At 40.8% G+C, this 16,208-nt stretch overlaps 1 protein-coding gene across 1 annotated transcript in view; it reads left to right on the forward strand.

Annotated features, from left to right (window-relative positions):
* Positions 1-5,228: 5,228 nt before the first annotated feature.
* LOC128699005 (prickle planar cell polarity protein 3-like) overlaps positions 5,229-16,208 on the forward strand; it is a 358,728-nt gene continuing 347,748 nt past the window's right edge. The window contains exon 1 of the mRNA XM_070096784.1: positions 5,229-5,522. Within this exon, the coding sequence (XP_069952885.1) occupies positions 5,277-5,522 (246 nt within the window). The 5' untranslated portion in view covers positions 5,229-5,276. The remainder of the gene's footprint in view (positions 5,523-16,208) is intronic.

The following is a 16,208-nucleotide window of genomic DNA, read 5'->3' on the forward strand; positions in this document are numbered from 1 at the left end:
GGTTACCTGTAGTTGGTTTTGGGAGTCACTGCTCCTGTGGCCTGGTCCCAGGCCTAGGCTCCTAGTTTATGGCTTGATCGACCAGATTATTGACGCTAGCTGGAACTCACTCCTAGAGTTCATCAGTTCTCTTCTTGAAGACGCCTAGGGGACTGTTGGTAAACATAAGAGAAGTGAATTTTAAAGCCTATTATATGAGGCAGTTATAGGTCATAGGTTAGTGGATAGGAGCCATCTAAGCAGGTTCTTCCCTACTGCCATTTTAGTGCCAAACAGAAGCATGTTAAACTTTTAGCACTGGCAGGGTTCCTGGTCTTTCCTTATATATCTCGCGAACACGTGAATATGACATGTAAATCTTGCAGATTTACTCACATTTACTGTGCACTCAGTTTTATTTTATATTTTTAACTGCTGTAATAGTTTCCATTCCAATTTAAGAGGCCTGGTCTGAGACCTGGCTGTAGGGGCGATGATCCCCGGAAACATTTACAGATGTATCCAGCATCATGTGACTCCTGAGGATTTAAATGTTAAGTTTTAGCATATATTATTGATAGTCTAAATGACTTACTGGCAACAACAGGGAAGACAACAGCAGTATGTTGCGGAACAAACTTTTATTTTGGCAACAAAGCTCAGATTACGGGCATCAAGGGTTCCCCTCCTCCCCTTCCTTTGAAGCTGTCAAGAGCTTTATCTAGTCATGACATGAAGCTCTACACAGCGAAACGTTGGCCCAAGAAAGCTTGTGTATCCTCGTGTAGAGTGTAATACTAGTTTTAACTTTTAAACATAATATATTCATAAATTTTAACGTTAAACCAGTAGGGGACATAGCGCTGCTTGGGGGTAATGGAAGTCATTAAGGCTCTATTCAAAAGGAAATAAAACTGTATTGTAATTCCTAAGATCAAGAGCCTCTCACTAGTATCAAGGGACCTTCCTCGAGGGGCAGTTAAGATGAACACAATCTTAAAGTCATATGACGTTAGTGGCATCATTGAAGGTGATATTGTTGGGTGAGTGTGAATGGGAGTGTCCCACCACCTGGGAGACGCCAGGGAGGGATGCGGAGATTTCAACGCTCGTGTAGATACCTATCCAGCGGTAACTGTCCTCGTAAACATGTTTAACTCACTCTTCGTGCAATTTAGTGTGCGACAACTAGTGTCCAACCACACTACTACTTGTTCTGAATGTTATAATAATTTTTATCATGGATAATTAACATATGAACAGCGACGTTTAATTGTTTTCAATCTGATCAGCGGTATATAAGTGCTGTTAGTGCATATTATGTGGTATATAAGTGCTGTTAGTGCATATTATGTGGTATATAAGTGCTGTTAGTGTATATGTGGTATATAAGTGCTGTTAGTGCATATTATGTAGTATATAAGTGCTGTTAGTGCATATTATGTGGTATATAAGTGCTGTTAGTGCATATTATGTGGTATATAAGTGCTGTTAGTGCATATTATGTGGTATATAAGTGCTGTTAGTGCATATTATGTGGTATATAAGTGCTGTTAGTGCATATTATGTAGTATATAAGTGCTGTTAGTGCATATTATGTGGTATATAAGTGCTGTTAGTGCATATTATGTGGTATATAAGTGCTGTTAGTGCATATTATGTGGTATATAAGTGCTGTTAGTGCATATTATGTGGTATATAAGTGCTGTTAGTGCATATTATGTGGTATATAAGTGCTGTTAGTGCATATTATGTGGTATATAAGTGCTGTTAGTGCATATTATGTGGTATATAAGTGCTGTTAGTGCATATTATGTGGTATATAAGTGCTGTTAGTGCATATTATGTGGTATATAAGTGCTGTTAGTGCATATTATGTAGTATATAAGTGCTGTTAGTGCATATATGGTACATAAGTGCTGTTAATGCATATTATGTGGTATATAAGGACTGTTAGTGCATATTATGTGGTATACAAGTGTTATTAATGCATATTATGGGGTCTTTACGTCCTCCTACTGGGTATTATAATGTATTAGAGTGGGTAAGCGGAGTCTCAGCACATTATTATTATTATATATATATATATATATATATATATATATATATATATATATATATATATATATATATATATATGTGTGTGTGTGTGTGTGTGTGTGTGTGTGTGTGTCGAATAGGTAAAATTGGTCAATTACCAAGAACTCATTTAAAATTATGTCCTTTCTAAAATTTTCTCTTATACCTTTAAAGATATAGTTTTTCATTTATGTTCATGTAAAAATTAATACTTTTGCATATGTATATATATATATATATACATATATATATTATATATATATATATATATATATATATATATATATATATATATATATATAAATATATAGATATATATGTCTGAGGGCAATGTGTAGTGTGAATATAATGCAGAGAATTCGTAGTTTGGAAGTTAGGAGGAGGTGCGGGATTACCAAAACTGTTGTCCAGAGGGCTGTGGAAGGGTTGTTGAGGTGGTTCGGACATATACAGAGAATGGAGCGAAACAGAATAACTTCAAGAGTGTATCAGTCTGTAGTGGAAGGAAGGCGGGGTAGGGGTCGGTCTAGGAAAGGTTGGAGGGAGGGGGTAAAGGAGGTTTTGTGTGCGAGGGGCTTGGACTTCCAGCAGGCATGCGTGAGCGTGTTTGATAGGAGTGAATGGAGACAAATGGTTTCTAATACTTGACGTGCTGTTGGAGTGTGAGCAAAGTAACATTTATGAAGGGGTTCAGGGAAACCGGCAGGCCGGACTTGAGTCCTGGAGATGGGAAGTACAGTGCCTGCACTCTGAAGGAGGGGTGTTAATGTTGCAGTTTAAAAACTGTAGTGTAAAGCACCCTTCTGGCAAGACAGTGATGGAGTGAATGATGGTGAAAGTTTTTCTTTTTCGGGCCACCCTGCCTTGGTGGGAATCGGCCAGTGTGATAATAATTATATATATATATATATATATATATATATATATATATATATATATGTTGTGCCGAATATGTAAAACTGGTCAATTAGCAAGAACTCATTTAAAATTAAGTCCTTTCTAAAATTTTCTCTTATACGTTTAAAGGTATATTTTTTTCATTAATGTTAACGTAAAAAATTTTAATTTTGCTCCAAAAGAATCTTAGAAAACTTACCTAACCTTATTATAACAAGAACAATTTATTTTAGCCTAACCCAGCTAAATATTTTTTAGATTTGTTTACAATAATTTAATACTAAAGAAACACAGTGAAATATATTTTTTTAGTTAGGTTCAGAATGGTTTTGGCGAAATTATTGCATACACAAATTTTCACTTGTCCTATATGGCAAGATGAACGTTGCTATTTAAGCCAAGATCGCAAGTTCTGCCTATTCGGCACGACATATATATATATATATATATATATATATATATATATATATATATATATATATATATATATAATTATGCTTCTTATACACGTCATGTTACACAAGTAAAAGTCAGTCGTGTATATACAGTTGCATGATATACTTGTATATATGCTATATTGCTATATTACGAACACAGGTGTAGTTTTATGGCTTGCACACCTGGTTTTAGCACGATAACCATGGTAGGAAAAGAGGAACGAACAACAGTCAGCAGTGAGAAAATACTTATATATATTTCCTTCACCAAACAGAATGCAGTTATATGTACAATGTATATACAAATGTACAAAGCAACTATTATAAGCAAGAGAGACAGTGAGAACAGTGGGCGACCACACTTGGTCTGCCAATGTTGATGCACGAGTGTCCAACATCGTTACACAACTTTGGCAATGGGGGCCTGGGGCTTCCTTGTGATTAGCACAACAAGGGGGGCTGGGTTATTGTACCAAGGGGCTAGCACAACAAGGGGGGCCTGGGTTGTACCAAAGTGCTAGCACAACAAGGGGGGCCTGGGTTGTACCAAGGTGCTAGCACAACAATGGGGGCCTGGGTTGTACCAAGGTGCTAGCACAACAAGGGGGGCCTGGGTTGTACCAAGGTGCTAGCATAACAAGGGGGGCCTGGGTTGTACCAAGGTGCTAGCATAACAAGAGGGGCCCCACTTGTTATACTCTTAGCTGCTGGTTTGCTGCTTCGGATAGCATGCCTATATATGTGTGTGACATATGCCGAATAAAATGTAACGTAATCGTACCATGCTGCGTAGAGTTATATGTTGTATTTGATACGATACAGTGATGCTTGTTATTCACGTTTGTTCTAAGTACTATACACCAAGGATACGTACTCACTTCACTGCTGTGACCTAACATTTATTCCTAACTTCCTCTACCCAGGAGTTAAGGTTCCGTATTTTTAGATGTGTTTCGTAACTAGTAGGTCTTAGTTACTGGGTACACAGCATGGGGTGACGGGGTGGGTGGTGGTAATGAGAGACTCAAGATCGTAATGGCACGATTGCAGACAAACCACGGCACGGGCGGGGATTGAACCCACAGTGAGTCGGAAAACTCCGGACCGACTTGTTACCCACTGGGCCAGCTGGCTACAATAAGATTCACCCAGCTAGGTATATTTATACACCATAGGAAGGTTAGCATAGGCACCACTTATTGTAGCAGGCTGGTCCAGTGGCTAACGCGTCAGACTGGAGTTTTACGACTCACCGCGAGTTAAATCCCTGCCCGTACAGTGCTTTGTGGTAATGAGGTTTCATCCAAGGAAGGGAAAAGTAACTCTCGTTCCTTGACTCACGAGTCGTTCACCACCACCCGGACAACCTCTTCCTCTTCCCTTGAATATGTCACTTAGTGGACGGGAAGACACTTGCTCTAATATTTACGTCCCAACTACTGTAAAATATATTTTCCACTTGTAAATATTTACTCCACAATTATTGCAATATTCTTAATGATTTTAATATTTGCTTTCTAATTGCTGTAATATTTACTTCCCATTTACTGTAATATTTACTTCCCATTTACTGTAATATTTACTTCCCATTTACTGTAATATTTACTTCCCATTTACTGTAATATTTACTTCCCATTTACTGTAATATTTACTTCCCATTTACTGTAATATTTACTTCCCAGTTACTCTGATATATACTTCACCATTTATTAGATCAGGTGTAAGGCTAAGCAGCTGGAGTAGGAACTCTGGAAACTGGTCACAGGTATATAACAGACATTGCCGGAACCATTAACGGATATATTGTAACAGTTCTTGTTTTTCTTTTGCAGGAAAGTTTGTCGGAACTGTAAATGTCCTCGTGAGGAGCACTGTGGTGGTGAGATGACCACCCCGACCGCCCTCACAGACCTTCCTCACGCCCACAACCCACAGCAGGAGCAGCAGCAACAGCAGCAACAGCAGCAGGAAACCCCCAGCAAGAAGCCCGTGGGCGTGGGTGTGGGCGGGGTGTTCGGAGGTGTGGGCGGGCTGATTACAGACCCACAACGTCACAGTCAGAGTGACGACGATTCAGGCTGTGCTCTGGAGGAATACACCTGGGTGCCTCCTGGACTCAAGCCAGAACAGGTGAGTACCAGTCTCTCTCTCTCTCTCTCTCTCTCTCTCTCTCTCTCTCTCTCTCTCTCTCTCTCTCTCTCTCTCTTTCTCTTTACAAGCTAAGAGCTGTTACCTGTCTCAGCTCGTTTCAAAGCCTGTCTTCTGTATATATCTTTGTATTTAATTATGTTTCAATTTAATTGTATTAAATTTGTATTGTTATGAGGAATAAGGATGAAGTTGGAGCCAGCTGTGGGTGAGAGATTTTATTCTGGTCACGTGATTTTATTTCATCTGTGTCAGTATACTGTTTGAACATGTTCCAGACTTGTATCATTCCAAGAAAGAATGATCTCAGATGAAGTGAATCGGAGTTGAATTTCACCCCTAGGATATCCACCTCATCCCTGGGCTCTAACACTCTTCTCTTTATTCTTACCATTGCTCAGGCATTAACGTCAAGCTGCCTAGAGAGATTCAGTTATGTTTGTGCAGAAGCAAAAGTATCCCATCATCGTTTTTCCAAGGTTATTATAGATGTAAGCTGGTTAATGATGTTCCTGAGAGTAGCTGACATTTGTCTTTGTGCAGAAGTAAATGTTAAATTGCTGTCAGTGCATAGGTATAGGGATTCTGGAACGAGGTGAAGTAGGTCACTGGAGTAGACATTCCGTAACAATGATCAAAGTACACTTCCTTGTGGAACACTGGCACCGATTGTCTTGTAGACTCTGTCCCTTTGAGAAATATTTCCAGAGATCTACGGAGGCACTAGAAGATGACCAAAACGCAGATGTGATTTACACAGATTTTGTAAAGGCATTTGACCAATGCGATCATGGAGTGATAGCCCACAAAATAAAGGCCAAGGGCATTATGGGGAATGTAGGCAGATGGATTTTCGGTTTCCTAACACACAGAACACAAAAAGTAGTAGTGAACAGGGCAAGATCAAGCATCAGCGAGGTCAAAAGCTCAGGGCCCCAACGCACTGTCCTGGAACCTCTGCTGTTCCTCATCCTTATAGCAGACATAGACAAAAACACCCGGCACACTTTTGGTATCATCATTTGCAGATGACACTAAAATAAGCATGAAAGTCAGTACGGTAGAGGACACTGAAAAGTACAGGAAGACATAAACAGGGTTTTCCTGTGGACAGTGGAAAACAACATGACGTTCAATGGTGATAAGTTCCAGCTGCTTAGGTATGGAAAGAATGAAGAACTCAAAAGGAACACTATATACAAAACTCAAGAGGATCACCAAATAGAACGTAAGGAACACGTAAAAGACCTAGGACCTAGGAATAATTATGTCAGCGGACCTTTCTTTTAAAGACCATAACAAGACAAAGATCACGACAGCCAGGAAGATGACTGGGTGGGTATTGAGAACTTTCAAAACAAGGGAAACAATGCCGATGGTGACACTCTTCAAATCGCTAGTGCTCCCTCACTTAGAATATTGCTCAGTGCTGACGGCCCCGTTCAGGGCAGGAGAAATATCGGAGCTGGAACAAATACAGAGATCGTTTACGGCTCACATTGAGCCAGTCAAGCACCTAAAGTACTGGGAACGCCTGCAAGTTTTGAACATGTACTCATTGGAGCGGAGGAGAGAGAGGTACATGATAATATATACCTGGAAGGTACTCGAGTGCTTGGTCCCAAATCTGCACACTGTCATAACATACTGGAGTGAGAGATATAGGAGGAAATGCAAAATAAATCCTGTGATGAGCAGGAGTGCGGTGGGGACAATAAGGGAACACTATATCAACATCAGGGATCCCAGACTATTCAACATCTTACCAGAAGATATCAGAAACACGGTTGAAACAAGTGTAGAAGCCTTCAAGAGGAAACTGGACAAGTATCTTCACCAGGTGCCAGATCAACCAGGCTGTGATGGATATGTGGGGCAGCAACAGCATGGTTGACCAGGCAAGCACCCGAGAGTAGTATAACTCTCGAAACTCTTCAAAGGTATATCAAAGGTAAGACTTGCCACAGGTGGCTCCGACCCTCGCTGTAGTAGGACGAGTCCGTTTTACAATAGTTCAAACTCTTCATCACTGGAGTGTCTGGCCTGACCTGTCCAGCCTCGCCAGTTACCACCACAATACATCAGCTGCAGCCGGAGAGACACAAATGTGTCACCTAAACTCGAGAGGGTGACTTTAAAAACCTTGCCACGGAGTCTTTTTTAAGTCAAATTTTACACTCATCTTTGTTTTCATTTTCTCTCCGGTGTCTAATTAGTCTAATAAACTGGCTCTTAAATGTCTCCCTCTGCAACCACACACACACACACACATATATATATATATATATATATATATATATATATATATCTATATATATATATGTGTGTGTGTGTGTGTGTGGGTGGGTGTGTGTGTGTGTGTGTGTGTGTGTGTGTGTGTGTGTGTGTGTGTGTGTGTGTGTGTGTCATGCCGAATATGTAAAACTGGTCAATTAGCAATAACTCATTTAAAATTAAGCCATTTCTAAAATTTTCTCTTATACGTTTAAAGATATATTTTTTTCATTAATGTTAATGTAAAAATTTATAATTTTGCATCAAAAGAATCTTAGAAAACTTACCTAACCTTATCATAACAAGAACATTTTATTTTAGCCTAACCCAACTAAATATATTTTAGATTTGTTTACAATAATTTAATACTAAGCAAACACAGTGAAATATATTTTTTTCGTTAGGTTCAGCATGATTTTGGCGAAATTATTGCATACACAAATTTTCACTTGTCCTGTATGGCAAGACGAACGTTGCTATTTAAGCCAAAATCGCAAGTTCTGCCTATTCGGCACAACATTATATATATATATATATATATATATATATATATATATATATATATATATATATATATATATATATATATATATGCAAGGAATTCGCAAGAGCAGGCGAAATATACACAAACACTGATCTCTGGCTGAAGGAGACTCGAACCTACGAACCTTGGAACAAGGTACGCAGCGCTACACCATTCTCACCACACTGGACCAATACCTTGGCGTCCAGCTTGTGCTAGACGTTGATCCAAGGCAGCCAGCTTTCAGGGAGAAGGCTTACAGGTTTTCATCTCATCCCCTGCATGCATTAGCATTACTAGAGATTTTAAAAATGCAAGGAATTCGCAAGAGCAGGCGATGAGATGAAAAGCTGTAAGTCTTTTCCCTGAAAGCTGGCTGCCTTGGATCAACGTCTAGCGAAAGCTGGACGCCAAGGTATTGGTCCAGTGTGGTGAGAATGGTATAGCACTGCGTACCTTGTTCCTAGGTTCGTAGGTTCGAGTCTCCTTCAGCTCGCCTTTCTACCAATAGTTGCTTACATATCACCCTATTTCCCTCCTGCTTTTGTTTATGAACTTTCACCTCTCTCTTTCTTACTGTTGTCATTTTCCTTTTATCCCATTTACCTCTTACTCTAATTGTAGCTATGTGTGTGTGTGTGTGTGTGTGTGTGTGTGTGTGTGTGTGTGTGTGTGTGTGTGTGTGTGTGTGTGTGTGTGTGGCTTTAAATCAGTTGTGGCTAAATAAGCACAATTTTCTTAATTATATAGTTTCGGATTTTACTTTTTACATTTCCATGAATTAACATGGCATGCCAGTTTTAAATTATGTGGCAAAACTAAATTAGAAACTTCACATAACCTTGCTGGGATCTGCATAATGTATCGCTTAATCCTACCCAGCCTAGCAAAAAGTGAGTCTAAATTTGATATCATTAATATCAGTGAGATATATTATTTTCTTGATGTTCAGACTGATCTTCGCTGAGTAAAAATATATTCTATTGTTGGATGTGTTGATTGTGGCTTCTCAAGCCAAGTCTGCGAGGCTGAACATCCAGACAAAGGTATAGTGATCATCGTTATGTCTTGTAATGCCCTATGTTCCAATCATTATCGTGGATGTAAGTCATTGTGTAAGTCATCTGGAGCTGTGTAGCTTTGTGCAGTAGGATATGAGATTGTCATAAATTCGTCGTCGTGGTCATCATAGTTGTCGTCTTTCATCAGTCATTCCCGTTCGTTTTTCCTTTTTTTATATATCAAAATTGGATACATTGGCAGTATGCTGCTATCCTATTGAATTTGATAGTTACAAACTGGAAACAAGCGCTACTTACGTTTCCCTGTCATATTCCATCACACAGAATGGATCACATAAAATGTTGAAATCTGCGAGTCTCAGCTGGGAGACTTCTGTAGTATCTGCCTGAGTTGGCAGATTTCAGTAGGGCAATGAGGATATCGTCAAGTATTCTATCAGCTACAGCAGCTTCAAAGGTTTCGTTCTAGCAGAGCTGGAGTTACTATCACTTGTGAATTATCATCTCTGAGGATTCCAGTATCATCACAGAACATGGCAACAAAATTTATGTAAAGTAAGAGAAAAGTGACAGAGGAATTTGCACTACGTTATGTAAGAATACATATATCTCTCTCTCTCATATATATCTATATATATATATATATATATATATATATATATATATATATATATATATATTATATACACACACCTGGAGAGGGTTTCGGGGGTCAACGCCCCCGCGGCCTGGTGTGTGACCAGGCGTCATGGTGGATGGCGGATCAGGGCCTGACTGACCAGGCTGTTGCTGTTGGCCGCACACAACCCAACGTATGAACCACAGCCTGGTTGGTCAGGTACTGACTTTAGGTGCCTATCCAGCGCCTTCTTGAAGACAGCCAGGAGTTTATTGGTAATCCCCCCTTATGTATGCTGGGAGTCAGTTGAACAGTCTTGGGCCCCGGACACTTATTGTGTTGTCTCTTATCGTGCTAGAGTCACTCCTGCTTTTCATTGGGGGGGGATGTTGCATCGTCTGCTGAGTCTTTTGCTTTCATCGTGAAGGTTCTCTGTACATTTTCTAGGTCAGCAATTTCATCTGCCCTGAAAGGTGCTGTTAGTGTGCAGGAATATTCCAGCCTAGATAGAACAAGCGACCTGAAGAGTGTCATCATGGACTTGGCATCTTTACTTTTGAAGGTTCTCATTATCCATCCTGTCATTTTTCTGGCAGATGCGACTGATACAGAGGTTGTGGTCTTTTAAAGTGAGATCCTCTGGCATTATCACTCCCAGGTCTTTTACATTAGTTTTTCGCTTTATTGTGTGGTTGGAATTTTTTTTATACTTCGATATAGTTTTAATTTCCTCACATTTTGCATATCGGAGTAATTGAAATTTCGCATCACTGAACTTCATATTGTTTTCTGCGGCCCATTGAAAGATTTGTTTAATGTCGACCTGGAGTCTTGCAGTATCTTCAATGGAGGACACTGTCCGAATAAGTAAAACTTGCGATTTTGGCTTAAATAGCAACGCACTTCTTGCCGAACTTTGGACGCAAAAATTTGTGCATGCAGTAATTTCGCAAAAATAATTCTGAACCTAATGTAAAAAAATATATTTCATTGTGTATTTATTATTAAATTATTGTAAACTTATATAAACTATACTTAGTTGAATTAGGCTAAATTAAATTTAGCTTGTTATTATAAGGTTAGGTAAGTTTTCTAAGGTTCTTTTGGTACAAAATTATTAATTTTTACATTAACATAATGAAAAAATATATCCTTAAACATATAAGAGGAAATTTTAGAAAGGACTTAATTTTAAATGAGTTCTTGCTAATTGACCAGTTTTACCTATTCGGCACGACACACACACACATGAAGATCGGAGAAGGACAAAGAAGACCGCAGACAGAGTATAGACTAGGTGGCCTGGACTGCAAACCTCGCTCAAGGAGAAAGATCTTGGGGTGACCATAACACCGAGCATGTCTCCGGAGGCACACATCAACCAGATAACTGCTGCAGCATACGGGCGCCTGGCAAACCTGAGAATAGCGTTCCGATACCTTAGTAAGGAATCGTTCAAGACACTGTACACTGTGTACATCAGGCCCATACTGGGGTATGCAGCACCAGTTTGGAACCCACACCCGGGCAAACACGTCAAGAAATTAGAGAAAGTGCAAAGGTTTTCAACAAGGCTAGTTCCTACGAAGAAAGGTTGAGGGAAATCGGACTGACGACATTGGAGGACAGGCGGGTCAGGGGAGACATGATAATGACATACAAGATACTGCGTGGAATAGATAAGGTAGACAGAGACAGTGTTTTCCAGAGAGGGGACACAGAAACAAGGGGTCACAACTGGAAGCTTAAGACTCAGACGAGTCATAGGGATGTTAGGAAGTATTTCTTCAGTCATAGTCTCCTCATAAGTGGAATAGCCTAAAAAGTGATGTAGTGGAGGCAGGAACCATACATAGCTATAAGACGAGGTATGACAAAGCTCTGGAAGCAGAGAGAGAGAGAGAGAGAGAGAGAGGACCTAGTAGCGATCAGTGAAGAGGCGGGGTCAGGAATTGTGTATCGACCCCTGCAACTACAATTAAGTGAATACAATTAGGTGAGCACACACACACACACACACACACACACACACACACACACACACACACACACACACACACACACACACACACACACACAGACCTGTATCACTAACGTGTATAGTATGCAAAGTCATGGAGAAGATCATCAGGAGGAGAGTGGTGGAGCACCTGGAAAGAAACAAGTGTATAATTGACAACCAGCACGGTTTCATGGAAGGAAAATCCTGTGTCACAAACCTACTGAGTTTTATGACAAGGTGACAGAAGTAAGATAAGAGAGAGAGGGGTGGATCGACTGCATTTTTTCGGACTGCAAGAAGGCCTTCGACACAGTTCCTCACAGGATCAGGCACACATAACAGGAAAGGCACTGCAATGGATCAGAGAATACCTGACAGGGAGGCAACAACGAGTCATGGTACGGGACGAGGTGTCAGAGTGGGCGCCTGTGACAAGCGGGGTTCCACACGGGTCAGTCCTAGGACATGTGCTGTTCTTGGTATTTGTGAATGACATAACGGAAGGGATAGACTCAGAAGTGTCCTTGTTTGCAGATGATGTGAAGTTAATGAGAAGAATCAAATCGGATGAGGATCAGGCAGGACTACAAAGTGACCTGGACAGGCTACAAGCCTGGTCCAGCAACTGGCTCCTTGAGTTTAACCCTGCCAAATGCAAAGCCATGAAGATTGAGGAAGGGCAAAGAAGACCGCAGACACAATATAGTTTAGATGGCCAAAGACTGCAAACCTCACTCAAGGAAAAATATCTGGGGGTGAGTATAACACCGAGCATATCTCCTGATGCGCACATCAATCAGATAACTGCTGCAGCACACGGGCGCCTGGCAAACCTACGGATAGCTTTCCGATATCTCAGTAAGGATTCGTTCAAGACTCTGTATACCATTTACGTCAGGCCCATACTGGAGTATGCAGCACCAGTTTGGAATCCACACCTAGTCAAGCACGTCAAGAAATTAGAGAAAGTGAAAAGGTCTGCAACAAGACTAGTTCCAGAGCTAAGGGGATTGTCCTACGAAGAAAGATTGAGGGAAATCGGCCTGACGACACTGGAGGACAGGAGGGTCAGGGGAGACATGATAACGACATATAAAATACTGCACGGAATAGACAAGGTGTACAAAGACGGGATGTTCCAGAGAAGGGACACAGACTCAAGAGGTCACAGTTGGAAGTTGAAGACTCAGATGAATCAAAGGGATGTTAGGAAGTATTTCTTCAGTCATAGAGTAGTCAGGCCGTGGAATAGCCTAGAAAGTGACGTAGTGGAGGCGGGAACCATACATAGTTTTAAGGCGAGGTATGATAAAGCTCCTGGGGCAGGGAGAGAGAGGACCTAGTAGCAATCAGCGAAGAGGCGGGGCCAGGAGCTATGAATCGACCCCTGCAACCACAAATAGGTGAGTACACCCACAAACACAAACACACACACACACAAACACACACACACACACACACACACACACACACACACACACACACACACACACACAAACACACACACACACAAACACACACACACACAAACTCACACACACAAACACACACACACACACACACACAAACACACACACACACACACACACACACACACACACACAAACACACACACAGGTACCACCTTTAGAAGTATAAAACAATAAAAATTCATTGTTGCAGTAGCCTCTAGACAAGAATACAAACTTGCACTAGCCTGGTAACAACCAGCTTGAACAAACACTACTTCTCTTGTACCAAGCATCTCACATTAATCCCCGATCTTTCTTCTCCCTCTCTCCTTTCCCCTACTCTGCCTCCACTCTCCCTAAACCCCTACCATGCTTCTTCTACGGGTCCTCTTAGCCCCTACCATACCTCTTCTACCGATAATCCCTTAACCCTTACCATGCCTCTTTTACAGGTCCTGTCTTAACCCCTACCATGCCTCGGAACCTCTTCCTCAGACCCTCCTTTTATCCATCTGTCTTCCAAGCCTCTCTTCCCCTCCTCCCTTCCCCTCCTCCCCCTCCCTCCCTCCACTTCTTATCTCACAAAGTTTTCTGTCAGTCAGGTTTTCCAGGTGTCATATTACCCAGCGTTGAGTCATCAGCTGATTGGTGGAAATGCTCCGCCAATTAGCGAGCTCCTGGTTACATCTACGATCTGAATGGTCCCTTCAAAGGTGATGCTGCTAAAAGGTTTTTGATCCAAGATATTGGAGCTATTCTTCCTATGTTTAACAAATAAATTTTTTTATTATTATTACTGGTTCAGAAATGCTCGACCTGCTATCAGTATATATAATAAATTTACTGGACCACTACCTGCCACAATTGCCTGATCAACCAGACTGTGATGACAACGAAAGCCAGCCTAAGTTTATACCTCAGAGCTACCTTACCTTTGATATACCTTTGATGAGTTTCGAGTGAAGTTTGTTTTTCCTTCCTCCAACACCACCTCTTCCTCAATAACAACACCTCTTCCTTCAACTTTCTTGAAGCATGTTTCGAGTAGTGCTTCAAGAACGAAGGTCTTTACTGATGCTGTGACTAAACAGCTACCGAGAGAACGCTGTATGTTCACTGAGATCCACGCACTCCTCGCTGCTCCCATCCTGGTTTAGTTAGTTATCAGTTCATTGTGTGCCCAGATTTCCAGCGTGTAGTGTTTCCCCATGCCCGGTATGTTGCTGTCTACCCTGTGAGCTAAAAGGCCCAGGAGTGGTTAGCGCGTCTTTATATGCAGCACGAGGATGTAGAGTTCTGTTGGTATCCTAGGAAATGAACGGGCGGATGCCTAGGCCAAGGGTGCTTTAGCGAGCTCGCTCTCTAGCACACTTCTGCCTTATAGTAACTTCAGGGGCACATAAATATGTCCTTGAGATATGGTGGGTTGTGTGGGCTCTACAGATGATTCAACAGGAATCGTCACTTTGAAGCAAATCTCTGTCACTTGAGGATCAGACACACACATCTTATCCATATCCACTTGTTTGAAGGTGTTCTTGTACCCTCATCCCTCCCCTCTCTGTGTATTTTAACATGCTATTAACTGTGGAACACATTTTAACTTTTACCCATGGCTTAGGTTTTCCCGCTTTCGACATAGTTTAAATAATTACCGAGGTGCCTGTAGGGATCTCGAGGAGCTTTTATGAATGTCTTTTGACATTTACATTTAATGACTTTTTTATTGATGATGCTGGTTAATTTAACTTGGTGTGTTAGTATTTGTGTTCGTTTTATTCATAGTTTTTTTTTGTTTGTTGATTTTATCTTTGTTCTTCTTAAGTGTTGTATGTTTCAATGCTAAAAACACTGAGTAATCACGGCGGTCAAATTGTTCCTCAAAATTCAAAAAAATTTAATGTTCTCCCTATCAGATACAAGTAACATGTGTACTTAAAACATTATAAAGGGACCATGTATTATTTATTTTCAGTGTGTGTGTGTGTGTGTGTGTGTGTGTGTGTGTGTGTGTGTGTGTGTGTGTGTGTGTGTGTGTGTGTGTGTCATGTGGGTTTGTGCCAAGCATGACAGGTGGTCATTACATTTACTCCTAAAACAGTACGTGGGTTATTTAGGCTAAGTAAGGTTTAGTTGGTTCGATTATCATTAGTTAACTGTTCGAACTCTGGGGAGGACGTATGACCAGTGCTATCACACTTACGATGTTATGAATGAAGGGATGCCAGTGTATTCACTTAGGGCATCTTTATTTGAAGTGACCGAGGTCCCAGGGCCAAAACGTATCCAGTGAATGCGTTCTAAGTGTTTGTACACTTGTGCCCCTCAGGGAAGGTTCCTTGATGTTGGTGAGGGGCTCTTGATTTAGGGAATTGGATCTGTGCTCCAGTTCCCCGAATTGAGCTTGAATGCCTTCCACATCCCCCCCAGGCGCTGTATAATCCTACGGGTTTAGCGCTTCCCTTGATTATAATAATAATGTACACTTGTGCACATCATCTACACTGTTGTACTTACACTTAAGATATTATGATCGTACATATTGTAACTGGAAAAACAGATTTTTTTTTACTTATCATTCGTGTATGTATATTGAAAATTCTACTGAAGTAAATTTAGTAAGCAACTTAAGAACTGGAAAACAGGTTCATCTTACAGTATATCAAACTGCTATTTTCCTATATTCTAAATTGGTGAGTAATTCCATCAGCTGTGTTGATCATACGGAATTTTAAGCTGATTCACGTTTTAATTGAGCTTAAATTAAGTGCAGGTAA

This window comes from Cherax quadricarinatus, chromosome 55 (genome assembly GCF_038502225.1).
Source record: "Cherax quadricarinatus isolate ZL_2023a chromosome 55, ASM3850222v1, whole genome shotgun sequence".
Taxonomy (NCBI): domain Eukaryota; kingdom Metazoa; phylum Arthropoda; class Malacostraca; order Decapoda; family Parastacidae; genus Cherax; species Cherax quadricarinatus.